The sequence below is a fragment of the Scophthalmus maximus genome, chromosome 22, assembly GCF_022379125.1.
Source record: "Scophthalmus maximus strain ysfricsl-2021 chromosome 22, ASM2237912v1, whole genome shotgun sequence".
NCBI classification, from domain to species: Eukaryota; Metazoa; Chordata; class Actinopteri; order Pleuronectiformes; family Scophthalmidae; genus Scophthalmus; species Scophthalmus maximus.
The window spans coordinates 11,275,307-11,297,574 of NC_061536.1; the positions used below are offsets into that span (position 1 = coordinate 11,275,307).

General features: G+C 42.5%; 2 protein-coding genes across 6 annotated transcripts; one reads left to right on the forward strand and one right to left on the reverse strand.

The window, feature by feature from the left end:
* Positions 1 to 48: 48 nt before the first annotated feature.
* utp23 (UTP23 small subunit processome component) lies at positions 49 to 8,719 on the reverse strand. Of its 3 annotated transcripts, none has more exons than XM_035620121.2 (7): positions 8,387 to 8,719; positions 7,592 to 7,806; positions 6,929 to 7,103; positions 6,164 to 6,533; positions 4,457 to 4,701; positions 625 to 889; positions 49 to 498 (listed from the first exon to the last, which is right to left on the reverse strand). In XM_035620121.2, exons 1-5 carry the CDS (start codon positions 8,528 to 8,530, stop codon positions 4,616 to 4,618), a joined length of 990 nt encoding a protein of 329 aa, XP_035476014.1. In that variant the 5' UTR covers positions 8,531 to 8,719; the 3' UTR covers positions 49 to 498; positions 625 to 889; positions 4,457 to 4,615. The 3 variants fall into 3 exon arrangements, with proteins under 3 accessions (XP_035476014.1, XP_035476015.1, XP_035476016.1); XM_035620122.2 differs by having other exon boundaries at positions 625 to 894; XM_035620123.2 differs by lacking the exon at positions 8,387 to 8,719 and having other exon boundaries at positions 7,592 to 8,366.
* Positions 8,720 to 8,870: 151 nt separating this feature from the next.
* On the forward strand, positions 8,871 to 21,522 carry LOC118291745 (choline transporter-like protein 4). Of its 3 annotated transcripts, XM_035620118.2 has the most exons (22): positions 8,875 to 9,034; positions 10,934 to 10,982; positions 11,197 to 11,270; positions 12,400 to 12,478; positions 12,572 to 12,671; positions 12,781 to 12,912; positions 13,006 to 13,066; positions 14,246 to 14,351; positions 14,797 to 14,880; positions 15,094 to 15,209; positions 15,522 to 15,632; positions 15,852 to 15,951; positions 16,182 to 16,274; positions 17,676 to 17,778; positions 17,990 to 18,243; positions 18,677 to 18,765; positions 19,312 to 19,373; positions 19,649 to 19,734; positions 20,122 to 20,192; positions 20,707 to 20,801; positions 20,876 to 20,960; positions 21,216 to 21,522. In XM_035620118.2, the coding sequence occupies exons 1-22, from the start codon at positions 8,995 to 8,997 to the stop codon at positions 21,431 to 21,433; spliced, it is 2,208 nt and encodes a 735-aa protein (XP_035476011.2). In that variant the 5' UTR covers positions 8,875 to 8,994; the 3' UTR covers positions 21,434 to 21,522. The 3 variants fall into 3 exon arrangements, with proteins under 3 accessions (XP_047185956.1, XP_035476011.2, XP_047185957.1); XM_047330000.1 differs by lacking the exon at positions 15,522 to 15,632 and having other exon boundaries at positions 8,871 to 9,034; XM_047330001.1 differs by lacking the exon at positions 14,246 to 14,351 and having other exon boundaries at positions 9,018 to 9,034; positions 10,934 to 11,036.
* Positions 21,523 to 22,268: the final 746 nt, after the last annotated feature.

The following is a 22,268-nucleotide window of genomic DNA, read 5'->3' on the forward strand; positions in this document are numbered from 1 at the left end:
CTTTATTTTTGTAAAAATTTACAAAAAAATGCCACATTAAAAAAACTGTTTCGGTGGTTGTTTTTTTTATATTTATTTTTACATTCAAAATGTCTTGTTTCCTGATCTAGCAACGAAACAAAACAGGTTTCAACTCTGCAAAAGTGCAAAAACGTAAAGATTCTATTCATGTTACTTTACCACAAAGAGCCATTGTCACAAAAGCAAATGCTTTTGATATTTCTTTCATTTGAACCTTTAGTTTCTATCAGAGCCAGTAAGAGCATTTTTTGTTTCTACCTGCTCTTCTTCCTCTACAGTCGTCACTCTCAGGTTTTGGCCCAGAGAAGGGGCTCTCTGCCGGGGGGGGGGGGGGGGGGGGGGGGCGGGGGCTGGTTACTGCTGATCCTCCCCCTCTACTTCCACACCTCCGAAACTCTCCCTCCTCAGTCTTTGGATCTCGGAGTTGAGCCCCAGCAGCGTCTGGGCCAGCTGGAGGTCCTGCGAGCGCATTTCCAGCTGCGCGGGCGACAGAATGGAAGAACTCAAATCAGCACAATGTGCACACACTTGAATCCAGCCAACATTTCTGGACATTAAAACTGTCGCACACTCCTTATCTGTGAGTCACCGGTCACATCTTACCAGCTCAGACCTCAGCCAGGTTATGGCTCCGTCTATCTGCGCCCTCCTCAGCTCCTCGTTGGCCTGGTGGCTCCGGCCGACGCTGCCCGGCGGTCTGACAGTGGCCCCGGCCTCCCGGCGGTCCTCCCTGGACTCTCCCGTCGCCCTGAAGGCGTGAATCAGTTTGTTTTTGATGTTCTCCAGCACCATGGTGGACAGCGTGTCCTCGCTGTGGCTGTCCCGGTCCATGCTGAGGGGCCGCAGGGTCGCGCGTCGCTCCCCGGCACTTTGCTTGTGACAGAAAGAAGAACAATGAAACGCCACACATTAAAAGCCCCCGGGATCTTCTCTTTCCTCCAGTCCTCCTCCTCGCCCTGCCTGGACACGAACTCGACAGCGCAAGTTTCTGTGCTTGTGCTCAGCAGCTGCAATCATCCCTGTGCGCCTGCCTGGAGTGGAACTGCCTTGTTTTGTCATTGTTACTATGGAGAAACAGTCCTCGGCCTGCGTGCCCCCCATCTCCTCCTCCTCCTCCTCCTCCTCCTCCTCCTTTCCGTAACACTAATAAGAATGGTGGAAGAACTCGGACAAAGACTATTGTTGCCTCCAAAAAAAAGGAGCTGAAAAGACCCCTCCAACCACCTCCTCCCCTTCTCTCCCCCTCTCCTTTCTCTCTCAGTCCCGCCCCCCCCATTCAATTCTCGTGTGAGAAAATGTGTCGTGAGCGGACAAAGTGCCCATGTGTAGAAAACCTCCTGTGTGTGTGTGTGTGTGTGTGTGATCCATCACGAGCCCCCCCCCCCCCCTCCGGTGGACTTTTTCGCAGTTTTTCTCCCTAAATAAGACTTTAGCTTGTCAGCTTAGGAGAAAGGTCGGGCGGGGGGGGTGGGGGGGGGGGGGGTGGGGGGGGGGGGGGGACACTGCCGCAGTGTCGGCTGATTCAGAGGCACAAAGGCCACCTGACGGTGAAATACAACCAGGGCCTTTGTGCCCTAGATAAATCCCTTTTGGGATTTGTGGGATGTTTTTTTGGCAGGGATGAGCAGTTTTTTTTTCTCCCCCTCCTCCCTCTGACTTCTGTAGAGATGCAACAGGGGGGTGTATATTTCCCCACCTGACTTAGGGGCCTGGCTGTGACAAGCGAGAGGACACACCGGCGAGGGGACATCAGACTTTTCAAGTACAGTACACAGCTTTGTTTTCTACTCTACTTTTTAGGGAATAGTTTTGCTCTTTTTCAGTGCTGCCGTCGCCGGAATCGAAAAAGAAGTGAGAGAGAGAAAGCGAGACCTTGTGATGTCCAACACTCTGCTGTCAGCCAAAAGGCCGCTCCACACTTTGACCATTAAAGTCTGTCACAGAGTGATGTGTAAAGACGGGCGGGTGAGCGCGTTGGCCGGCGTTCAGACAAGAGCGGCGCGCTTGTCAGAGCTCGTAAGACGTGAGCTACGACTCCATTTGTGCCGAGGTCTGTGGAGCGTGAGAAGAAGATTGGAGGGACCGGGGCCGTCGGTCCCGAAGGTCACGGAGCAGGTCGACACGTGACGACGGGGACGGGGACGAATACACAGACTGAGTCAGCGAGCCAACTATTACCACACTGAAAAACATCTCCATTACCAGGAAGAAAAAGAAAAATATCCCATGTGACCTTTTAAAAAAAACAACAGAGACCATTAGTCATGTTGCATTTCACTGTTGTTGAGGTGCAGCTGATTTTTAACTATTACATATAGGACTACAATTAAAAAAACTTTTTTTTAACTATGGATTAATCTCCCTATTATTTTCTCGATCAATCAATTGAATGTTCAGTTTGTAAAAATTCGGAAAATAGTGAGAAATGAAGCATCAAGTCAACTTCTTGATCATCATCACAAATCTGATGCTGATGTTTTCTCAGTGGCATCTTTGAAGAAAAGGATGATTGTAAATATTTTGGTATCCATGGTGATGAATTGATCAGCCACTTTAATGTATGTCAAATCAAACTGAAGTTATATTTGTCCTATTATATTCTATCCTTAAGCCTTCCCCTTATGTGACAGGTGTAAAAGCTTCTCGTCCAGTGTTTAGATAAAATATTTTAAATATTTTTCAAAAGTTGCCTGATGCATAAACAGGCTATCATTTTTTTTAATGGAAAATATTCCGTATGACAAGGCGCAGTGAAAATGAAAAAACGTTTGAATGCTTAATGCAAAATAAACAGTATTAATGGACTGGAAGGGTTCAGCCTCACTGATTAAATTAAATTATTGTAATAACAGGAATGTGGAAAACAATGCAGTACGGTAACTCAAAGTTAGTAGTATGAAAATTAAACATTGGGAAACCGTTATTGTCTTAAGAAATTCTTCTATGTTACACCCCATCATGTCTGAATGGAGTGTGTGTGTGTGTGTGTGTGTGTGTGTGCGCGTGCGTGCGTGTGACATTTCAGATAACTTTGCTGCCACCTTGTGGTACTTTGGTCTATCTGCAGAGCATCAAGAACTTTTTTTTTCAATATGCAAAGTTCAACCTGTGTGTGTGTGTGTGTGTGTGTGTGTGTGTGTGTGTGTGTGTGTGTGTGTGTGTGTGTGTGTGTGTGTGTGTGTTTACATTCATGCAACTAACATTCACCCACACTTAGATATTTAGTCATGGCAGAAGCTGCTTGAATTAACAAATTGAGCTTTATAAAGAAAGCATGTCAATTCAGCCAATTCATTTCTTAACAGTATTGAACAGCGGAAAAAATATGCATGTCATTAAAATAATAACTGTCTGTATGAAGAAAATATGAAACGCAGAAGAAATAATAAATATAAATAATATGTGTTTCCCCGTTCCACAGTATTGAATGTCTAGGCTTGAGGCTACTTGTTTATTCTAACTGTTTCAGAACAGATAGAAAGAAGAAGATCACAAAACCAGTCTAAGATGTACAAGCTCAGTTTAAAGGTGTAAAAAACCTTTTAGCTTATGGACTTATTTGTCATATTTCTGCTCTCCCGCAGTCGGAGGGCCTGCAGCGCTCAGTCAGCTGAGCTCGTACTGTGTCACATGAGCAAACTACTGCTCTTCCATGTGGTGCTCCAGGCCCGGCGACGCCTGATGAAGGCAGAGTTGTTAAGTTGTATAAGGCACTACTGGAAAAGTTTTTAAAATTTTGTACTGGATAACTTTAATGCTCTGCTATTTCCGTAGGTGGAAAGAGTTCATCTACTGAAGTATTCTAAGTACCAGTGTACCTGCCAGTGCGGTGTGCACATATTAACCTGGTTTCAATATTTGTCAAATGGAAGTTTTAATAAAATCATCTTTTTCATAATGAGAGCACAGCAATCTGTCCCATTACCTCTGAAGATGGTTTTCTGCAGATTGTTCTTAATAAACTAAATGATTTAAAAGATTTGTTGACAGGAGATGGCAGGTGAATAATAATCCTAGAAAAATCCTAAATGATAGATGATAAAGACTATGAACGGTGACTCTTACAGACTATGCTGTTGTGATTTAAAGTATATGTCATTGTACGTTTTGCTTTGCTAAGATTCTGAATGTAGTTTTGTTAATCCACTTCCTGCAATCTTTTGCGTCCTGCTGCTGCTGCTGCCTGGTAGACAGGACGCCATCTCGTTTATTTTAGTTGGAGGAGGAGAGGAGGAAGAGGAGGATGAAGAGGGGGCGGTGGACAGGCTAAACGGTCTGAACACGGAACGGCTTAACCGGAGAGTCATTTGTGAATCATCATGTGAAGGTGAGAAAAATCTCACTGGGAATTACCATTGTACGTATGTATTCATTAGAATCATATGTTCAGTATAAGTATTAATATTAATTGACGGTAAGTGCGGTTTTGAAATACCTGTAACGTATCTGTGTGGTTCCGGTCATCCCCTCCTCGTGACGTCGGACTCCTCTTCACCAGGTGTAATTTAACATCACTGACTTATAATCTGTGCTCATGTCCATCACCTGCCTCAGTGTGGTGCCGCAGGTGACGTCACCTGCCTGGAGGACGTGTTCACACGTGTCTGTTCACCAGGTGCAGGATGATGGAAACTCCGCATCCCAGGCAGGGGCGGTCCTCAGGGCAGCTGAGGTCCGGGGCTTTTATCGGCCAATTTGAAGGAAAAAAAAATGTCGTTATCAAACCCTTATTATGAAGGAATGTAATTGAGGTCTTGACGTTTTACAGTTTAACCATCAACTTTATTACAACTATAAATGACAAGAATTAACAAATCCAACCTGTAGAAATAAACGTAATACGTAAAATGTAACATTTAAATATGTTAAATTAATTAGATATTGAAATGTACCTGCAGGAATTTTGAGGAAAGAGTATCAATTTTTTTGTATAAAATAATAAACAAGATTATTCCCTGACAATGTTGCAAGGTGATTTTATTCTAATATTTTAAAGACCATAATTGTTTTCTGTATTGGGATTTTCATTTAATTTTCCACTATCATACAGATGTTTTTGTTTTCAGACATGTTGACAATTGTCAAACATGTTGTCGTGCTTTGTTGCCCTCATCACAGTTGTGGTTGTTACTTCTGTGTCGTTTTCTCCCCCGCTGAGACAATATTCTACGCCCACTTTGTCCTCAGCAAATGTGGGACAAGAAGCTGACCAAGGCACACGTGTTTGAGTGAAACCTGGAGAGCAGCACGAAGTGCTTGAAGTGTCACATTAGTTTCTTTAAACACTGCAGATTTATTGTGTAGTATTATAAACAGTCCGGACGGAGTAGACTGAATTGGGACAAAAGTATTTTTAAAAAACATGCTCTGTCATCAGAGTGGATCAGCTCCGCGACTCTTAAAATAACTTGATGTGTGACAGACTCATTTGATCCCTTTTATAATCTGGTTGACGTAAATGTATAGTTTTTATAATATGATGAAAAATATTCATCGTGTTTTGGTGTGACAGCAGTTCCACAGTAACCTTTGACATCAAGTAGACGGTCTGTTCCAATATTCCAATATTTATTTAAACTGATTTTTAATCTGAAGGACGACGTGGACACCTTGAAGTCGGAACGGAGACCGTTTGGACTCTAAACTTGCCGCACGCCAAAAATACTGAAAATACACGACCTAACAAGTCATCATGATCACACCCTCGTGCTTCTGCAGAGAAGGATGAATGCGTTGTTTATGATTTCATATCCGCGTCCGTATGTCATGTAATGTCTTAGTGCAGCTTATAATATTTTGAAGCATGTGCCTGTAAAACCTGCGATCATATTTTGTATCAAAGCCAAGATAAATCTTTCAACAAATCTCAGAAACATTGATCTGTTTGTGAACTATGAACTTTTAAAAAAAATAAAAGAGGACTACCATTAGAAATATATTTCTTTTGCAAAATGCTATTTTGTGTGATCATCAGAAGAAGAGACCAGAGGTTAATGTGTCGTGTGTGATTATCTTTGGGATTGGGATTTTATTAATTATGAGCATCTTCAAATGTTAGTTGTGCAAGAAACAAAATGGCGTCAGTCTTTAGTCTCCCTTCTGCACTATGTACTTGTAACTGCAGGAGCAGACACGTTGTCACCTCCGTCCATCTTTTGTTTCTTGTGTCGGCTTCTTTTCCTCTTCTCATCCGGCTCCGCCTTCTTCAGCGGCGGCGTGGGCACCCCTGCTTTCTTCTTCTTCTTCTTCAGGCAGCTCAGGGGGTTGGGGTGGCTCTGTTTCCTCTTCCTCTTCCTCCCACGCCTCTCTCCGCCCTTCGGCGCGATGCCTTGCTCCTCCTTCAGGCTGCGGATGCTCTGCTGCTGGGTGAGGCTCACCAGCTGCCCCAGCTGCACGGCCTGCACGTGGTCGAGCGACGCCCGGCTGGGCTTGTCCAGCACGATGGTGTTGAGGATGATGTAGAGCAGGGGAACGCCCGGCATCTTCTTCAGGCCTGTGGTCACCGTGTGGTCCTGGAGCGGCAAACGCGACAGAATACAATAGACCCGTTTAAGGGGATGTCAACTTTATACACATAAGTAGAACTTTATTTGGCTTAAATTCTGTGTCTACCTTAGCTTGAAATAATTATATGGCAATCCATGAGAAAATATTTCTGCCAGGGCTTTAAATTGAAACCTGTCAAATGCAGGTAATAATTGACTTGGGTGGGTAACATTGTAATCAATATGGTTGGTGATGAATAATGCAAATAACACTGCATCGGTTTGAAAAAAAAATCAACTAGTCATGTTGGCTATAGTTAATTTAAAGTCCTCCTGCCAGAATATAAAAGACCCTCTCTGGTTGGTGTTTTAAGTATGCGTGTGTGTGTAGGATGTCAAGTTTTTATGTTAGTTTTTTTTACCTGTGTGGCTACAAAGTAGTGGTGAGGGTTGGTCTCCCCCAGCATGGACAGCAGACACTCCGAGGCGGGGACCGGGCTCTTGAAGTGTGGACAGTTCCTGACCTGGTACTTCTGCAGGATGATTTTGGCTCCGTACAGATCTTTCCCCAGAGTGTCAAGCTCCTTCAGTGCACAGCTGAGACAAAAAAACACACACACACACATACACACACACACACACACACACACACACACACACACACACACACACACACACACACACACACACACACAGACAGACAGACAGACAGACAGACAGACAGACAGACAGACAGACAGACAGACAGACAGACAGACGCGCGCGCACACACACACACACACACACAGACAGGCAAACACACACACACACACACACACACAGACAGGCAAACACACACACACACACACACACACACACACACACAGAGACAGACAGACAGACAGACAGACAGACAGACAGACAGACAGACAGACAGACAGACAGACAGACAGACAGACAGACACACACACACACACACACACACACACACACACACACACACACACACACACACACACACACACACACACACACACACACACACACACGAGGGTAAGAACCAGGATATTCCTCGACAGCGTCACAGGAGGCGAACTCGGACTCACTTCGTGGTGCACAGCTGCACCTCCCCCATCAGGTACTTGGGCATCTGCTCTTTGATCTGGATCTGGTTCTTCAGGGCCGCCTGGCAGAAGGTCCCGTCCACGAGGATCTGAAACGGTTCCCTGAAGCTGAAGTTGTACTTGTAGAAGCTGATGGTTTTCTTGGCTTGTTTCTGTCGCTTGATCTTCATGGCGGCGGGTTGAGTCACGAGCGCGACCTCGTTGGAAAATATGAATAACAAAATGTCCGCTGGAGATTTCACTGCATGATTCTACGTTTACATTTGTGTAAATATCACCACACAACCTCAGCGCGGACACTTCTGGTGTACACAACACGCTTGCTGTGTCTATTTCTCGTGGCTCCGATCGGAAACAACATACACGACAAAGGTTCCGGTTGCTGTCACATCCGGTCGCATCCACGAAAACAGTCCGACCTCCCCTTGTGATATTTTTTTGTTTTTTGTTTTACTGTCACAATGGCTGCCTTCCATCAGACAAAATATAAATATCAATTAGGTTTTTTGTGTTAATATTTGTCTTTATAATAATGATAATAATAATATATTCAAGATAATAATAATACTTTTATTCTAAATAGCACCTTGCATTATTTGTAATGTTTTTTTCGTTATTATTATTATTATTATTATTATTATTATCATTATGAATTACCTCACTACTAGGGGCAGGCAGCCACCACTCATCTAAATCCTGTCTGTTTTCTATCCTGACTATTGACATCAGGACAGCAGAATCCCTTCAATGCGTCCGCCGCAGACTGAAAAAACTCACCTGTTCAGGCTGCACCTTATTCGCTGAATTTATTTTAGAAAAATGAGAATTAAATTCTACAATGAGCACTTGAAGTTGTTTTTGCCTGTTTGATAAATGTTTATGTACTCTCCTAATTCTTGCACTTTTGGGTAATATCATCATGGTTGGACTTATTGTAAGTCACTTTGGACAAGTGTGTCAGAAAAATGAATTTAATGGAACAATAATTGGTTACATAAAATTAATTTTGATAGCCATGCTCTGACTAAGGCTTGAGCCCGTGACCTTTGACTTAAAACAGCTGTGTAACCCACTAAGCTAAACTAACTGCCATTGTGTTTTATGATTTGTTATTGTGTTTTATGATTTGTCTTTGTGATTTGCACTTCAGGATTTTGCACTTTGATGGCTGGTTTGATGTCACACTCCTTTGATTGTGATAGATCCATGGCTTTGATGGCTGGTTTGATGTCACACTCCTTTGATTGTGATAGATCCATGGCTTCGATGGCTGATTTGATGTCACAGTATTGCACTGAGTAAGTACACAGAATGTCAAACTGAATCGTGTTTGTCTCCCCCCTCAAATTTCTGACGAGCCGCGACGACTGGAAGCGAAGGCGAGGATGTGTGACGAAGTGGATATAGAGCAGGACTCACTGTGCGGTGAGTCAACGATTGATCGTACCTTATCGTTAAGTTACCTGACTGTTAAACACAGGCCTTCAAACAACGTATTTAGCAAACAAACCCACTTTACTTTTGGTGTATTTTAATTTATTAGTTCTCAAATTTGGGGTTGCAAAACAAGTTTGTAAGTTTGACAGATTTTTATGATTTACGTATTCTGTTACATTAACGGTAAAGTAGCTGATGTGTTACCTGTAATGTTAAGTCAAATTAGATTTAATCTGTAATGCCCCCCTATTTAAATCTATAGCAACTACTCAGCAACAACAGGGAAAAATCCTGGTGCTATCCATGGTGTCGCTTTTCAAGGCTTATTGACCACTCAAGTTTGCAGGACAAATCCCATTCACCCATTCACACACACTCATACAGGGCTTCTATTATATATATTTAAAATAACATCTCACAAGACAGTGACAGTCACAAATCTTGTGCCTGGACATTGGTGAAAGTACCATTTGTCTAAACAATATAATTGATCAGTTATGGCTATCAAAATAATAAAATATTAACATTAAAAATGTAATATTAATTAATAACTGATCGGGGCACCACCCTTCAAAGGAAGGGAAATGATAGCCAATCAATTGATTTAATCTCATTTATAATATGCTAACTATCAATTCGGAATTCTGATTGATAATTAAATTAATAATTACCACCAGAATCACCACCTTGGTAGTTAGCAGAGGTTGAAGGATTTGGAGTTCTACCGGTCAGAGGTTGGCAATACTCACACTTGTGCAACATTAAATAGACCAGACTTCATATTTAATAACATTTATTTAAAAGATAAGTTGAAACAACAATATCTAATCTAACAAACAAAATATATATAAGTCTGAGATTGTGTGTGTGTGTGTCTGTGTGAATACACAGACTAAGTGGCCATAAAGGTCAAAGGTCTACGAAGTACTACAAACAAGATGGCGGTGAACAAAGAAACTACAAAATGGCGGCATCAAAGGTGTCGGCTCGGCCACATGTGCTTCTTCAATAAGGCCATTTGTTGCAGGACAAAGAGTTTCAGGTTAAGAGAGGGTTAGTCACAGGGTCCTAACAGCAAAATAACCTATTGATAGATATAACAACAACATTAAGTGAACACATTCACTCAAATCCATACAGTACACTTTTAAGGTTAAACATTCCTATGCTCAGCCGTGTTGCGTTATGCTATGCTGTATGCCCAAGTTACATTACCAAGTCCGTGGAAAAGAAGAAGAATAGTCCTTTTGGGATGCTGTTTGTGTGTCCAGAAAGATGCAACAGTCGTGCTGTGTGGTTTCAGTGTCCCTTTTGTGTCCTCCACAGAGTTAGATGCTCGACATTAACTATGCTTGGTGGTTCCTGAGCTTGATCAGTTGACCAGACTTTGTGTCTGCCACTGATGATAAACCAGACTTTCCAGCCTATGTTGGTCCTTTGGCAGGCTCTCATGAGGTGTGAAAAGATGGGTGCGCTGTGGTTTTATGGGCCAATGACCCCCTGGGGTCTGGGGCACACAGTGACCGATGGCAGCTGGAGCAACACATAACCGGCGTTATCAGAAATCTCCACTTTGGCCGGAGTTTTTAGAAATAGTCGTTTTCTGCGATAAAAACTGGGTTTTCGTGTAAATGAGAGGCCAAACCGCAGGGAAATATCTGTGATTTCCCGTCGTGAAAGCGGGGCATTAGATCAAAGATTATTTTTGCTAATTGAGTAATTTTCACAGAATTTTTTGTATTCAGCTTCTCAGATGTGAAATTTTTCTGTTTATCACTCATCAGATAAACATGTACTTCTCATATGTTACATGACACACCACCAGTCAGTGAAGGTCGTCGCATGGGTGAGATAATGAGACTGAATGAACTTTTTTTCTTTTCCCAGGAGAACCTGCTCAGTTTGACCCGACATTCAGAGGACCCGTCAAGAAAAGGTGAATCTGCCTCGTTGGCTACCAGTTAACTGGTCAAATCAGTCTAGCTGCAGGGTTTGTGGTGAACTTGTATGGATCTTTGTGTTTGCAAAACTGACTTTGTGTTTGCTAAGATTCTGCTGACTGATCACATTTGTCACCCCCAAGACAAAATACAATTCAAAGCTCAACCAGCTCACTTACACATGTTCCTGTCTCTCCTTCCCTTCATCAGAAAGTGCAATGATATAATATGCTGTTTCCTGTTCACGGCCGCCATCCTTGGCTACGTATTATTGGGGATTTTGGGTAAGAGTCACCTGACAACACCAATAACACAGTATGGTACGGAGCTGGGGCTGCATGGTGGTGTAGTGGTTAGCACTTTCGCCTCACAACTAGAAGGTAATGGGTTTGAATCCCGGTTCAAACCAACCAGGTGCCTTGTCTGTGTGGAGTTTGCATGTTCTCCCCGTGTCTACGTGAGTTCTCTCCGGGTTCTCCGGCTTCCTCCCACAGTCCAAAGACATGCAGAATGGGGTTAGGTTCATTGGAGACTCTAAAGTGACCGTAGGTGTGAATGTGAGAGTGAATGGTTGTCCGTCTCTGTATGTGGCCCTGCGATAGGCTGGTGACCTGTCCAGGGTGAACCAATGCCCAATGTCAGATGGGATTGGCTCCAGCCCCCCGCGGTCCTTAAATGGATAAAGCGGCAGATGATGAATGAATGAATTAATGCACTGTGAAGTTTCAAAAAGAAGACTGCAACCAGCAACACGGCGGGCCAAACAAACATGTTGAAAAACGGCCACTACATTAGTAACGTTAATAAGAACACAGCGGATCCTTCCGCCTCCCCCTCAGTCTGTTTTTGGCATGTGTACGCCGCTACAACGTGAGAAGCGCTCCGCTGAAGTAACGGTGCAAAAGCACACAAATATGGGTTTGGTCGCGTTTTGCATTGACTTTGTATGCAGACCATAAATGATATAATTTATTTGCCATTGACTAAATGTTATACTTGTCAAATATTACACGAGGAAATGGCGGAGAAATCTATGAGCTTTAGCTTGTTCATGTCTAAGTCGACTAGGTTCAAGAAACAATCCCTCCGTGCTACAATATGAGATCTTCGGCATCGTATTACATTCATTTAGCAGAGAGGCTTTGCGTCCACAGCAGCTAACAGTAGGTGTGTTCCAACCCAACTACGTAGAAATTTAGATGACAAAGTGTCTCTCATCTGGGCCACGTTTGAGATCATCATGGCGTCTTATCCTCCCAAACAAACTGTGTTTGTGTTTGGTCAAAACGTACCCTCGTGTAGTCTGTCAGCAGCAAAGAGAAGTGACCAAAGTCAAAATCATCTTTTACATCAGTGACTTTTATTCTGTTCTCCTTATCACTGTTTTCTTATGTGTTTTTTTCTTCCCATCAGCTTTTTGCTACGGTGATCCGAGGCATGTTCTTTATCCAAGAAACTCCACCGGGTGGTTCTGTGGCATTGGACCAAACAAGTAACTGGATCTGCCTCTTACCATTTCATGTTGGGTTATGAACATGCCTATGATGGATGTATGTCTCTTTATTTCTGCATTTTACTTTCTCAGAGACAGACCCAATTTGTTCTACTTTGACATCCTGAGATGTGTCCCATCTGTCAATGTTATGCCAACTACTCTCAATGGTTTCCAGTGTCCAATCACGAAGGTAGAGTGAGCCGCTGGACCTTTCTAGTGTTTAATAAACAAGTTGCTGTACTTGTTCCCAGTGTGGCACAAATATCTTAATTATCTTTTATTTTCCCCACTGCACATAGGTGTGTGTGGAAAAGTGTCCTTCTTCCTTCTGGGCCGTGGGGAAACCGTCTTACCTTCCAACCGTGAAACCAGCAAGTGTTTTCAATCAGAGCCTCTGTGTGCCATCTCTCCACCTGGAAAATACGACTCTGGTAAGTCCCATTCTGCCGCCATGCATGTGTCTCTGAACTACATTGAGATTTGCAGTATATTATTTTCAACACGATGATTTAACATTTCAACAGACCGTAAAAGACATTGTGGACAAGGAGCTGTGTCCTTTCTTCCACATGCCTACGATCTCTGGTGAGTGCAACCGCTCAAACACTAAAATAAAAAAGTTTACATTTTGGTCGACATTGTAAGTATAGTTAAAGCTACAGTGTGTCATACTTGGTGACATCCGGTGGTTGTAGTTGCAAAACGCAACTTGTTCGCCTACACTGTAGACCGACACACACACACTTTAGACCTGCGACCGCTGAATCCTCTTCCGGTTGCTGGCAGCACTGAAAACTCAACGATTCTTTTGTCACTATTGGGCAACCATACTCAACATGACAGAGCAAACATGGCGGCATACATGGAAGTCAGGTCCACCTACGTAACTATAATGAACTAATTCAAGGTTTACAAATAAACACTGGTCCTTTGTTGCAATTGACTAAGCATATTTCAACACAGTTATGGGCAACATACAAATTTCTGTTAATAAGTTCTAAATATAAGACACTGTAGCTTTAAGTCTGGTTATGAGTTTAATACAGCTGCTTGTTAAATGAAGGGGTTATAACTGCTGCCAAACAGGAGCTACACTGCTACTTTTTCTTTTTTAACGTGTATGTTGGGGCTGTGCGTTGGTGTAGTGGTTTGCGCTGTCGCCTTCCACATTCCAAAGACATGCAGGTTAGGGTTAGGTTAATTGGAAACACTATCAAGGAAAGCAGAAAGCAGGACCCTAGTGCAGAGGTGGGGAAAAAGGATATTTAATAATAAAACAAAAAGTCAAAATCCAAAACAAGGGTGTCCGCAACATGTAGCAAAAGGTAAAACTGAAACACAGGCGCCAGGGGAAAAATCCCAGGGACGGACTTGGGTAAAAAAAAAGAAACAGACCGGGAGACAATCGCAGGTAAAGGCTTGGGGAAAACAACAGCCAACCCGACACTGACAAAGGGAAGCACAGAGACTAAATACACACAAGGAGGGACACAGGAAAAACAAGACACCAGAAACAAGACACAGGAAAAGGAAGTGAAGCAACAAAAGGAAAAGGACTTCAAAATAAAACAGGAAACAACAAGGGATCAGGAAAGCAATACAACCAACCCCCAAGGAGCCTTAATGGATAAAGTGGTGTAGATAATGGATGGATGGGTGTTCGATGGATGATGACTTGTGATACAACCTTAATGAGTGACAGAGCAATAAGCTAATTGTATTAATATCAGGCTGATTTAATTTGGCTACTTTCTCTTCTGTTAGTGCTGGGAAGATGTTTGCCTGATGTTGCTGCACTGGGCAAGATCCCGTCAGCGTTTTCCAACATTCCGGGTTTACCCTCTGTCAAACTCATCAACAGCAGCACCAAGTAAGATGCAATGGATTCAGACCTCATCGTATAGATATAAAAAAAGATGATCCACATGCCCATCCATACGTGCACTTAAATCACACACAACTGCACATATAATAGCACACACTTAAATAACACTGTTTCTGTCTCCTCCTCAAACACAGTGGTGCCGTACAGCGTTGGAGCTTTAATATGTAGTTTTCTTAGAAAATTCGTTTTTTTGGTCGGTCTTACTTCACCTGTGTCATTAGAGATGCTGTGGAGATTAATTTATTTTTCAAAAGCACAAATTCCTGGCGTAGCTGCTGTTGGCTGTATAATACTCATGTTTTTAAATGTGTTCTTTATTTGTCTTTTGTAAACCTACCTTTAGGTTTTTTTTAACCCTTTGTTTTTCACTTGCTGTTTAAACGGAGAACTGCCCCCAACACAGCTCGTCTTTTATTTTGTCTCTGGTCAGGGACATCTTGAAAGGCTTCAACGCCAGAGGCGTCGGCATCCGAATCTTAGAGGATTTCGTGTCTTCGTGGCGGTGGATCCTCGTGTGAGTGACCTCGCAAAACTGCACTTCACACTGCCACCTACAGGCACAAATAGAAATACACCTTAATCTGAGATTGTATCGAAAAATAGAATTCCACATCGGCAGTTGTGTGAGTTGATTGACGTCACATTTTTAAACATAATTGAATAATGTCTTTCATCGTCCTTATCGTCCTTGGTTAAATCCCCGTCCTCTCCACCTCTCCCCTCCCAGTGGTCTGCTGCCAGCCGTGGTGGTCAGCATGCTGCTCTTGTTGCTGCTGAGATTCCCTGCTCCTGTCAGAGTTCGCGTGGCCGTCATCCTAGGAGCCCTTTGTCCTGGTGTCGGTGGTAAATGTCCTCCATCAGAAAGTGTTTCCCACAATAGAATTCGTTTAGATTTTATTTTATGTAAGGCAATTCAGTTGAACAAGTGGAACAAAGGTGGAATCTTACAGACTGGGTCAATAACGTGCCCTTTTAGAAATAAGGTATTGAAAGTTCTGTCTTTGTGATGAGTGAAACAATGTTGATGATGGAGAAATGTTACCTCATTTGTCTTATTAACAAGTGTATATTCAGGGTATTACGTTTTAATGACTAAGACTACTGTATATGGTCCTAGTAGTAGTCCTCTGAGTGTTTGAAGCTTTTGTCTTGTAGGGATATGGCACTGCTGCAATCAATTTGTGATCTACAATGAAGACACTGCTTCCATCATAAAGACTGGTTTCAAATTCAGGGTTCTTTACCCGATAACCTGGGTGTATTTCTGTGAGTTTGATTCAAATGCGTTCAATCCAATTTGATTTTACCTTGTGCCACTATAAAATGACATAGCATTTCCTCAACTTTCATAGCAATGACAAATTACGGTATACAACAAAAACTCTCTGCGTCGCACCTGGCGACTGGAGAGAGAGAAAAAAAATCCCTCTTAGCAGGAAGCAGAACCGATCTGCACACGTGAAAGACTCTCTTTCTCCTCCTCAGTGTTTCCCCTATACTTTGTGGAGTGTACTTGGATTTTCATCACCATCTTCCGGCTGCAGGGACTCAAAATGATCATCGCCCTCATCCAGGAGTCCAGCAAGTGCGTAAAACTGTCTGTAAAATGCATGTAGAAATGTCCTCAGGTTATGTTGGACGAAGTGTATGAAGAATCATGGGGCTGGGATAGCTCAGTGGGTTACACCCCTGACATTGACACAGAAGGCTCAACTCCCAGTCAAGTCATTCAAGTGTGCCGTGTGGCCTCGGCATCACCTCACTGTGTGTGTGTGTGTGTGTGTGTGTGTGTGTGTGTGTGTTCATATTTCACAGGGCAATCGGTCACATGATGTGGGCTCTGCTGTACCCTCTGGTCACCTTCGTCCTCCTGCTGGCGTGTGTCGCCTGCTGGGGCTCCACTGCTTTGTATCCTTAGATCTTATTTACAGTATGCAGTGCTCGAAATGGGGGGGTTCGCACGCCGGTACGCTGTACCGGAAACTTCTACATTTCACTCTTTGGCACACCGTCACTTTTTCTCGTGTACCAGGACTTCCCACGAGATGACGGTACTCGTTTGAACTCTCATCATGTTAGAGTCTCTAGTCGATTCACCCTGGCCCCTAAAAAAACATACCAAAGCATAACAAACAGAGAATATTATAATGTTTTTACACAACAACATGAACCATCAACGGTGCAAAACACACATTAGAGATGGTTCATGTTGTTATGAGAAGTGTAAAAAGCAGCTCTCTCTCTCCCTCCCTCTGTCACTCAGCCCTGCATGTACACATGTGAGAAGGAGGATGAAGCCCCGCTGCTGCACAAGGAGCTGCTCGCCCCTTCATTCAAAATTCAGTGACCCTCGACTCAGAAAAACGGAACCCTGAACCGGAGAATCAGCTGTTGCCGTTGCATGAACGCACTGTTGTGGACAGCGTCTCAGCGTTGATGAGTCTCAGCTCCACAGCGCTCATCAGCTGTTTATTCAAAACGCATCAATACTGAACGCAGTGTCCAAACTCAACACTGCACTTTCTTGGACCCTGAACAACACACTTGACCAGATGAACGGTTCTCGAGATACGACTGACAGACACGCAAAACGCAAAACCTGATAGTGGAAATTAAATTCAAATCATAATACAGACCGAATTATTCAAATAATTATGTTTTCAAAAGAAGCTACTTTCCCCTATTTGTTGTAATAGTATGTAGGTGGGAGTCAGTGTCCATACAACACATAGGTTGTAAGGATATTAATGGTGGTGATCATCATTCATACTCATACATTCATACCTATGTTCATACCTTGTGATGCAATTCTTTACTACAGTACACAATTGTTTACTAGTACAGTGTGAAGCTTTTATATATCTAGCCTCCAGATGTCAGATGTCCACCCACCATAGTCTCTCAAAATCCTATTGGAAACACTTAAGGACTGTTAGCTTGAAGGAAATAACAGAACATTGTTGGAAAGATTTGGTAATAATGTGAATACACAAGTCAGACAAATGTGTAACAAAGGTCCAGTTGTTTTTTGGACAATTTAATGGACAGGTTATACATTTAAATAAATGTCTGTTGTGGACAATATCTCCTGGTTTATATTTTTCTCTAGAAATTTCTAATGTAATACTTAATAATTTGCTAATGTCAGCTGATAAACACGCCACGTGAATAAGGGCATTACGGCACGACTTCTTTTTCCATTTCGAGCACTGACAATGTGTATACATTTGTCTACAGACTAAACAAAACAGCATTCAATCAGTTCTGTGATCAGAGGTACGCGATCTTCTCTTAAACTAGTGATTGTAGATGTTTGGCCACTGCAGGAAGTCCCATCTACAAAGTGGTGGCCCTCAAATCCACGACGAGCAACTGTAAAAGTATCATTGGCACCGACAACTGTGACCCTCAGGTGAGAGACGGCAGAACATAAGCTGAAGTGGATGATTAATGACCTACAGTAAACCCTTCTCACAGGATTTTGCTTTCAGCCGTCAGGACAATACTATAGTCAAATGCAGATCTTCCTCTCTTGCCAAACAGTAGATGTCAAATCCTAGTAGTGATGAGCTAAGATGTTATGAATTGTTCTCTCATTCATTTTTTCCATGTTCTCCCCTCAGACCTTCACCCCCTCAGATTACCCAGACTGCCCCTCGGCCCGCTGCATCTTCATCAATTACAACAAGGAGGGCCTCTTACAAATGGACGCTCTGCAGTTCTTGAACTTCGTTACTTTTTTCTGGTGCGTCAACTTCGTCCTTGCCCTGAGCCAGTGTACGCTGGCGGGGGCCTTTGCCTCCTACTACTGGGCCTTCAACAAACCAGGCGACATCCCCTCCTCACCCGTGTGGGGCGGCTTCATGCGTTCACTCAGGTCGGTCAACGTGGTGCAATGAACCTGGTTTCTGGAACCTGTAGCCATTTCAACATTTTACCTAAAAGTCCTGAACTGTGATAATTCCAGTTCAGACAAGAACAATCACGTAACCTCCTTGGTGGATGAGCTGGCTGACTGCAGTTCCCTCTCTAGCTACTAGGGGGCACAATACACCTACGGAGTCATTGCGCACACAGCTAAACAATAGAGTTAAACTCACTCAGACTGATATGCAACAATTATAGATAAGATAGATTCTTGTTTGTATTTGTAAAATGAACTGCTCATGTTTAATAAGTAAGTTTAAATGTGATCTGTCGCCATGAAGTCTGATTCTGTATCCAATTGTGGCATTATCATCTTTTATCATCTCATCAGTCCGTGAATTACACTCCCATGGAACCAATGAGACATTTTTTTTCCCTTTCAGGTACCATGTTGGCTCCTTGGCCCTCGGTTCGTTCCTCCTGATCCTGGAGACTGTAGGGATGGTTGTTTTGAGGGTCCTCAATATAATAGGTGAGGCTGACGTACTTATTTCTGTAACCTGTGCGTTAATGTAAAAAAATGTTTTAATAGTGGGAATCTGATAAGAGCTCAGTTCAGTCAATGCGGACTTTAGTGTTAAATATGTTCATTGTTTATGACAAAGGCATTCGAAACCACGTGCACTTCATTTGGCTTTCGACTGAATCCATCCACAGTTGTTTCCCTCCTGTTTCTGCACTTCACCTTCAGTTCTATTATACGAATGTGCAAGTGGATGAATGGATACAGCAGGATTGCGTTTCTTAAGAGACTGCGTTGAAAGTCAAATGGTATCAAACAAATAACTGGCTATTTACACTTGTCTTGGCTTCTTGGCTTTTACTGTGGCAGATGGCCACAACCGAGTCCGGTTCTGCTAGAAATGTCGTCTTGTTTAAGCAGAGTTTTTGCTCATCCCGGGAACTGTTGGGTTTTCTCTGTAATATTGCGATGTCTCGACCTCACTACGTAAACAGATAACGTATGGTCTGATTTGGCGCTATACAAATAACATTCTATTGAATTGATTTGAGGCAGGATTTTGCTGCCTCCTGAAAGCTAACAAAGCCCAAATCTTCGACGTCAACGATTACATCATGGTGAGCACGTTTACAGTTTTATTCTTTTTTAATTTTTAATAGCACTATTATGAAGGAAAAACTTAACTGTAACTTTACCACTAAAGCCCACACTGCATAACAAAGGTGTAACACATGATATGCAGGACGCTGATGGGTTTTTACCACCATTACTGATACAAACGAAACAAAATCACCACCATTAAAAAAATCCTATATAATATAATGTGTATCATTTGTGTCATGTTGACCACTGCATTCTCCCAACACCACATGATTTGTTCCTTCCTTGACAGATTGCCATTCAAGGGAAAAACTACATCATCTCACACTACAACGCTCATATGCTGCCCAAGAGAAATATAATTAGGTTTATACCGGAGTGAGTTCCACTGTCTGTGCAATGACTTTTCCATAATATGAATATACAATCAGTTGTCAGGTTATTAGAGTCATCGGGTTAAAAGAAATGCAGTGTTCGAGAGAGGTAGATTCAACCATATAATAAGTCGTTTGTTGTTTTGATGAAAAAAAGTGTTGCATTATACAGAGATGTGTTTTTGTTATTTAGCAAACCTCGCGGATATAAGTGGGTTGGACAAACCTCTCTCAAAACCAAAGATAACCTTCAACTTTATGGTGTCGTAGACCTGTTGCATGAGTTTCAACTTCCTGTACCTAATAAACGGACCACTGAGTGTATTTGCATGTATTCTAGAGACTCCGTGAAGAGTGCCATGTTTCTCTGACTTACTGCTTTTCCTCTCAGGTCCAATATTTTTGGTAGAGGGGCAGAAAGAGTGTTCTGCTGCTTGAAGCTCCTGGTGGCTGGAGCGGGAGGTAAGTAAGAAAACCACAGAGGACTGTCTGCGTTAAGGTCCCAACACTTGTTAACCACAGAGCATGCTGCAGACAGCCAGGCGGGTTTGATCAATAGAAACTACGATGCACGCGACAATTCATTAGTGACACTCAAATTCACCAGTGAAACCGACTTCTGTGGCCAATCGGTCAGTATTGTAACAAATAACTAATATTTCTTTTTAAGAGATTTGTACAATCTCCTCCCATCTCTAATGATCCTCACATTTAAAGACAACTTTAGGTTTTGGAGATTGTTTTATCCCTTACTTCATTCTCTGTCTCTATTTTTGTTGACACTGATTCAATTCATTGATTATGTTCACATTTGGTTTCTAGCCCCAGTTCATCATGTTTTAAATGATACTGTACAAAAGTGAGAAGTCTTAAAATGAGAATAATTATTATCATGATAAAAAAAAAAGCCAGGGAATATTAACCTCAACGTGTCTCTGAACACAAGAGTCGATGTCCTTTCAATCTTCTTTTCCAGGTTTCTTGTCTTTCTTTTTCTTCTCTACACAAATCCTGCTGCCGGGCAGCACCTTCCGCTGCGATACCCTCAACTACTACTGGATGCCAATTGTTGTGAGTCAAGAAATCTCAGTCAGATTCGGCGTACCGATTCCAATTTGTTCTGAATCACGTTTTTGTCTCTTTAGACTGTGATGTTTGGAAGCCACCTCATCGCTCACTGCTTCTTCATTGTGTACAACACGGCTGTCGAAACGCTCTTCCTCTGCTGCAGTGAGTACAGTGTGTAGAGAACCCAAACATTCACATTTGAACATTAACAGAGAAATACGGAGTAAAATCACATTCAACTGACGGTAAAACTTTCACTCATAACTTCAGCCAACATAATGAAATCATTTCCATTTTCCATGTCAATTCCACGCAAAGGGGCCCATTTTTAACTGAATCAAACCAACGAACACAGATGAAAGACACAAATTATAGAACTCTGCAATACAAACACTTTCCATACTGTCATTCCCACAGTGGAGGACTTGGAGTGCAATGATGGATTAGAACAGCAGCCGTACTACATGGCTATAGAGGTGAGGAAACTCTTCGCAAGGAAGCTTGAGAAGATTCCCCTCCCCGCAGCAAATCCCCCTCCAGAGCTTCCCCCTCCAGAGAGCCCCCCTCCAGAGAGCCCCCCTCCAGAGAGTCCTCCCCCAGCGGGGCTATTTTCAGCATTTTCTAGGTATTTGTAAAATGTAAAGAAGTTGTATAAATACAAATATTTTTATGAACCTGTTCATTTGATCATTTATGAAATATTGTAATAAATATGTAAACATGACTGAATTTTCTAATCTTTGCACATCTGTGCTGATGCTCAAACACCATATTTTAGTCTGACACAAGTTCCAGTGGCTCTCCAACTGCCAATTGCTTTTAGGGGTTGCCTCTTGCATAATTGCCTATTTACAGATACTATGCAAAATCGCCCGTCCATGATCAATATATCTATAGAAAACTGCTGTTGGCTCACAAATCACATGTGGACCTATTACAAAGCAAAACACTGGAGTAAAAGTTCACATGTGGTGACTCGTGGAGCCAATCTGACTACTTCTTTGACCACTAAAGATGATCTATGAATGGATTTCTTAATAGATGCATCTCCTCTAAAACATCAGAAAACAGGAGTTTGTCGGAGCTTTTTAAAGTTTTCCAGTGTCTTTGCTTTGTCCAACAGTCAAAAACCCAAAGACGCTTAGTTTGTGTCCGCATAAATCAAAAAGCAGCAAATTCGAGAAGCTGGAATAAGAATCTTAATCATATTTGCTCGATTAACAATGACAAAATGACTACACACATAACTGCCAATGAACTTGAAGAACTTGAAGATCGATTTAGTGAGACGTTTAAAATGTAAATAATAACGACGCAAGAAAAGTGAATGATTTAGTCAAGTTTTAATCTCCTAGACTGTTTGGTTTTGCACAATGTTTCCAGGTTTCTTCTGTCAAAACTCGCACAGTGCAACTTCCTCCACTTTCCCTCTGTGACCCGGGTGTGAACGTGAAAGCGTCTAAAAGACCC

What these genes read in the sequence shown, in the direction of transcription:
- utp23 (XM_035620121.2), bottom strand. Translation starts at nt 8,530, where the DNA reads ATGATGATATTACCCAAAAGTGCAAGAATTAGGAGAGTACATAAACAT. An exon ending in ACTACTTTGTAGCCACACAG is followed by an intron (nt 6,534 to 6,928) that starts GTAAAAAAAACT and finishes TTGCCGCTCCAG; the next exon opens with GACCACACGGTGACCACAGG. An exon ending in GAAACAAAAGATGGACGGAG is followed by an intron (nt 4,702 to 6,163) that starts GTGACAACGTGT and finishes GGCCGATAAAAG; the next exon opens with CCCCGGACCTCAGCTGCCCT.
- LOC118291745 (XM_035620118.2), top strand. Translation starts at nt 8,995, where the DNA reads ATGTGTGACGAAGTGGATATAGAGCAGGACTCACTGTGCG. An exon ending in GATAACCTGGGTGTATTTCT is followed by an intron (nt 15,633 to 15,851) that starts GTGAGTTTGATT and finishes TCTCCTCCTCAG; the next exon opens with TGTTTCCCCTATACTTTGTG. An exon ending in TGCTGGGGCTCCACTGCTTT is followed by an intron (nt 16,275 to 17,675) that starts GTATCCTTAGAT and finishes TAGTGATTGTAG; the next exon opens with ATGTTTGGCCACTGCAGGAA.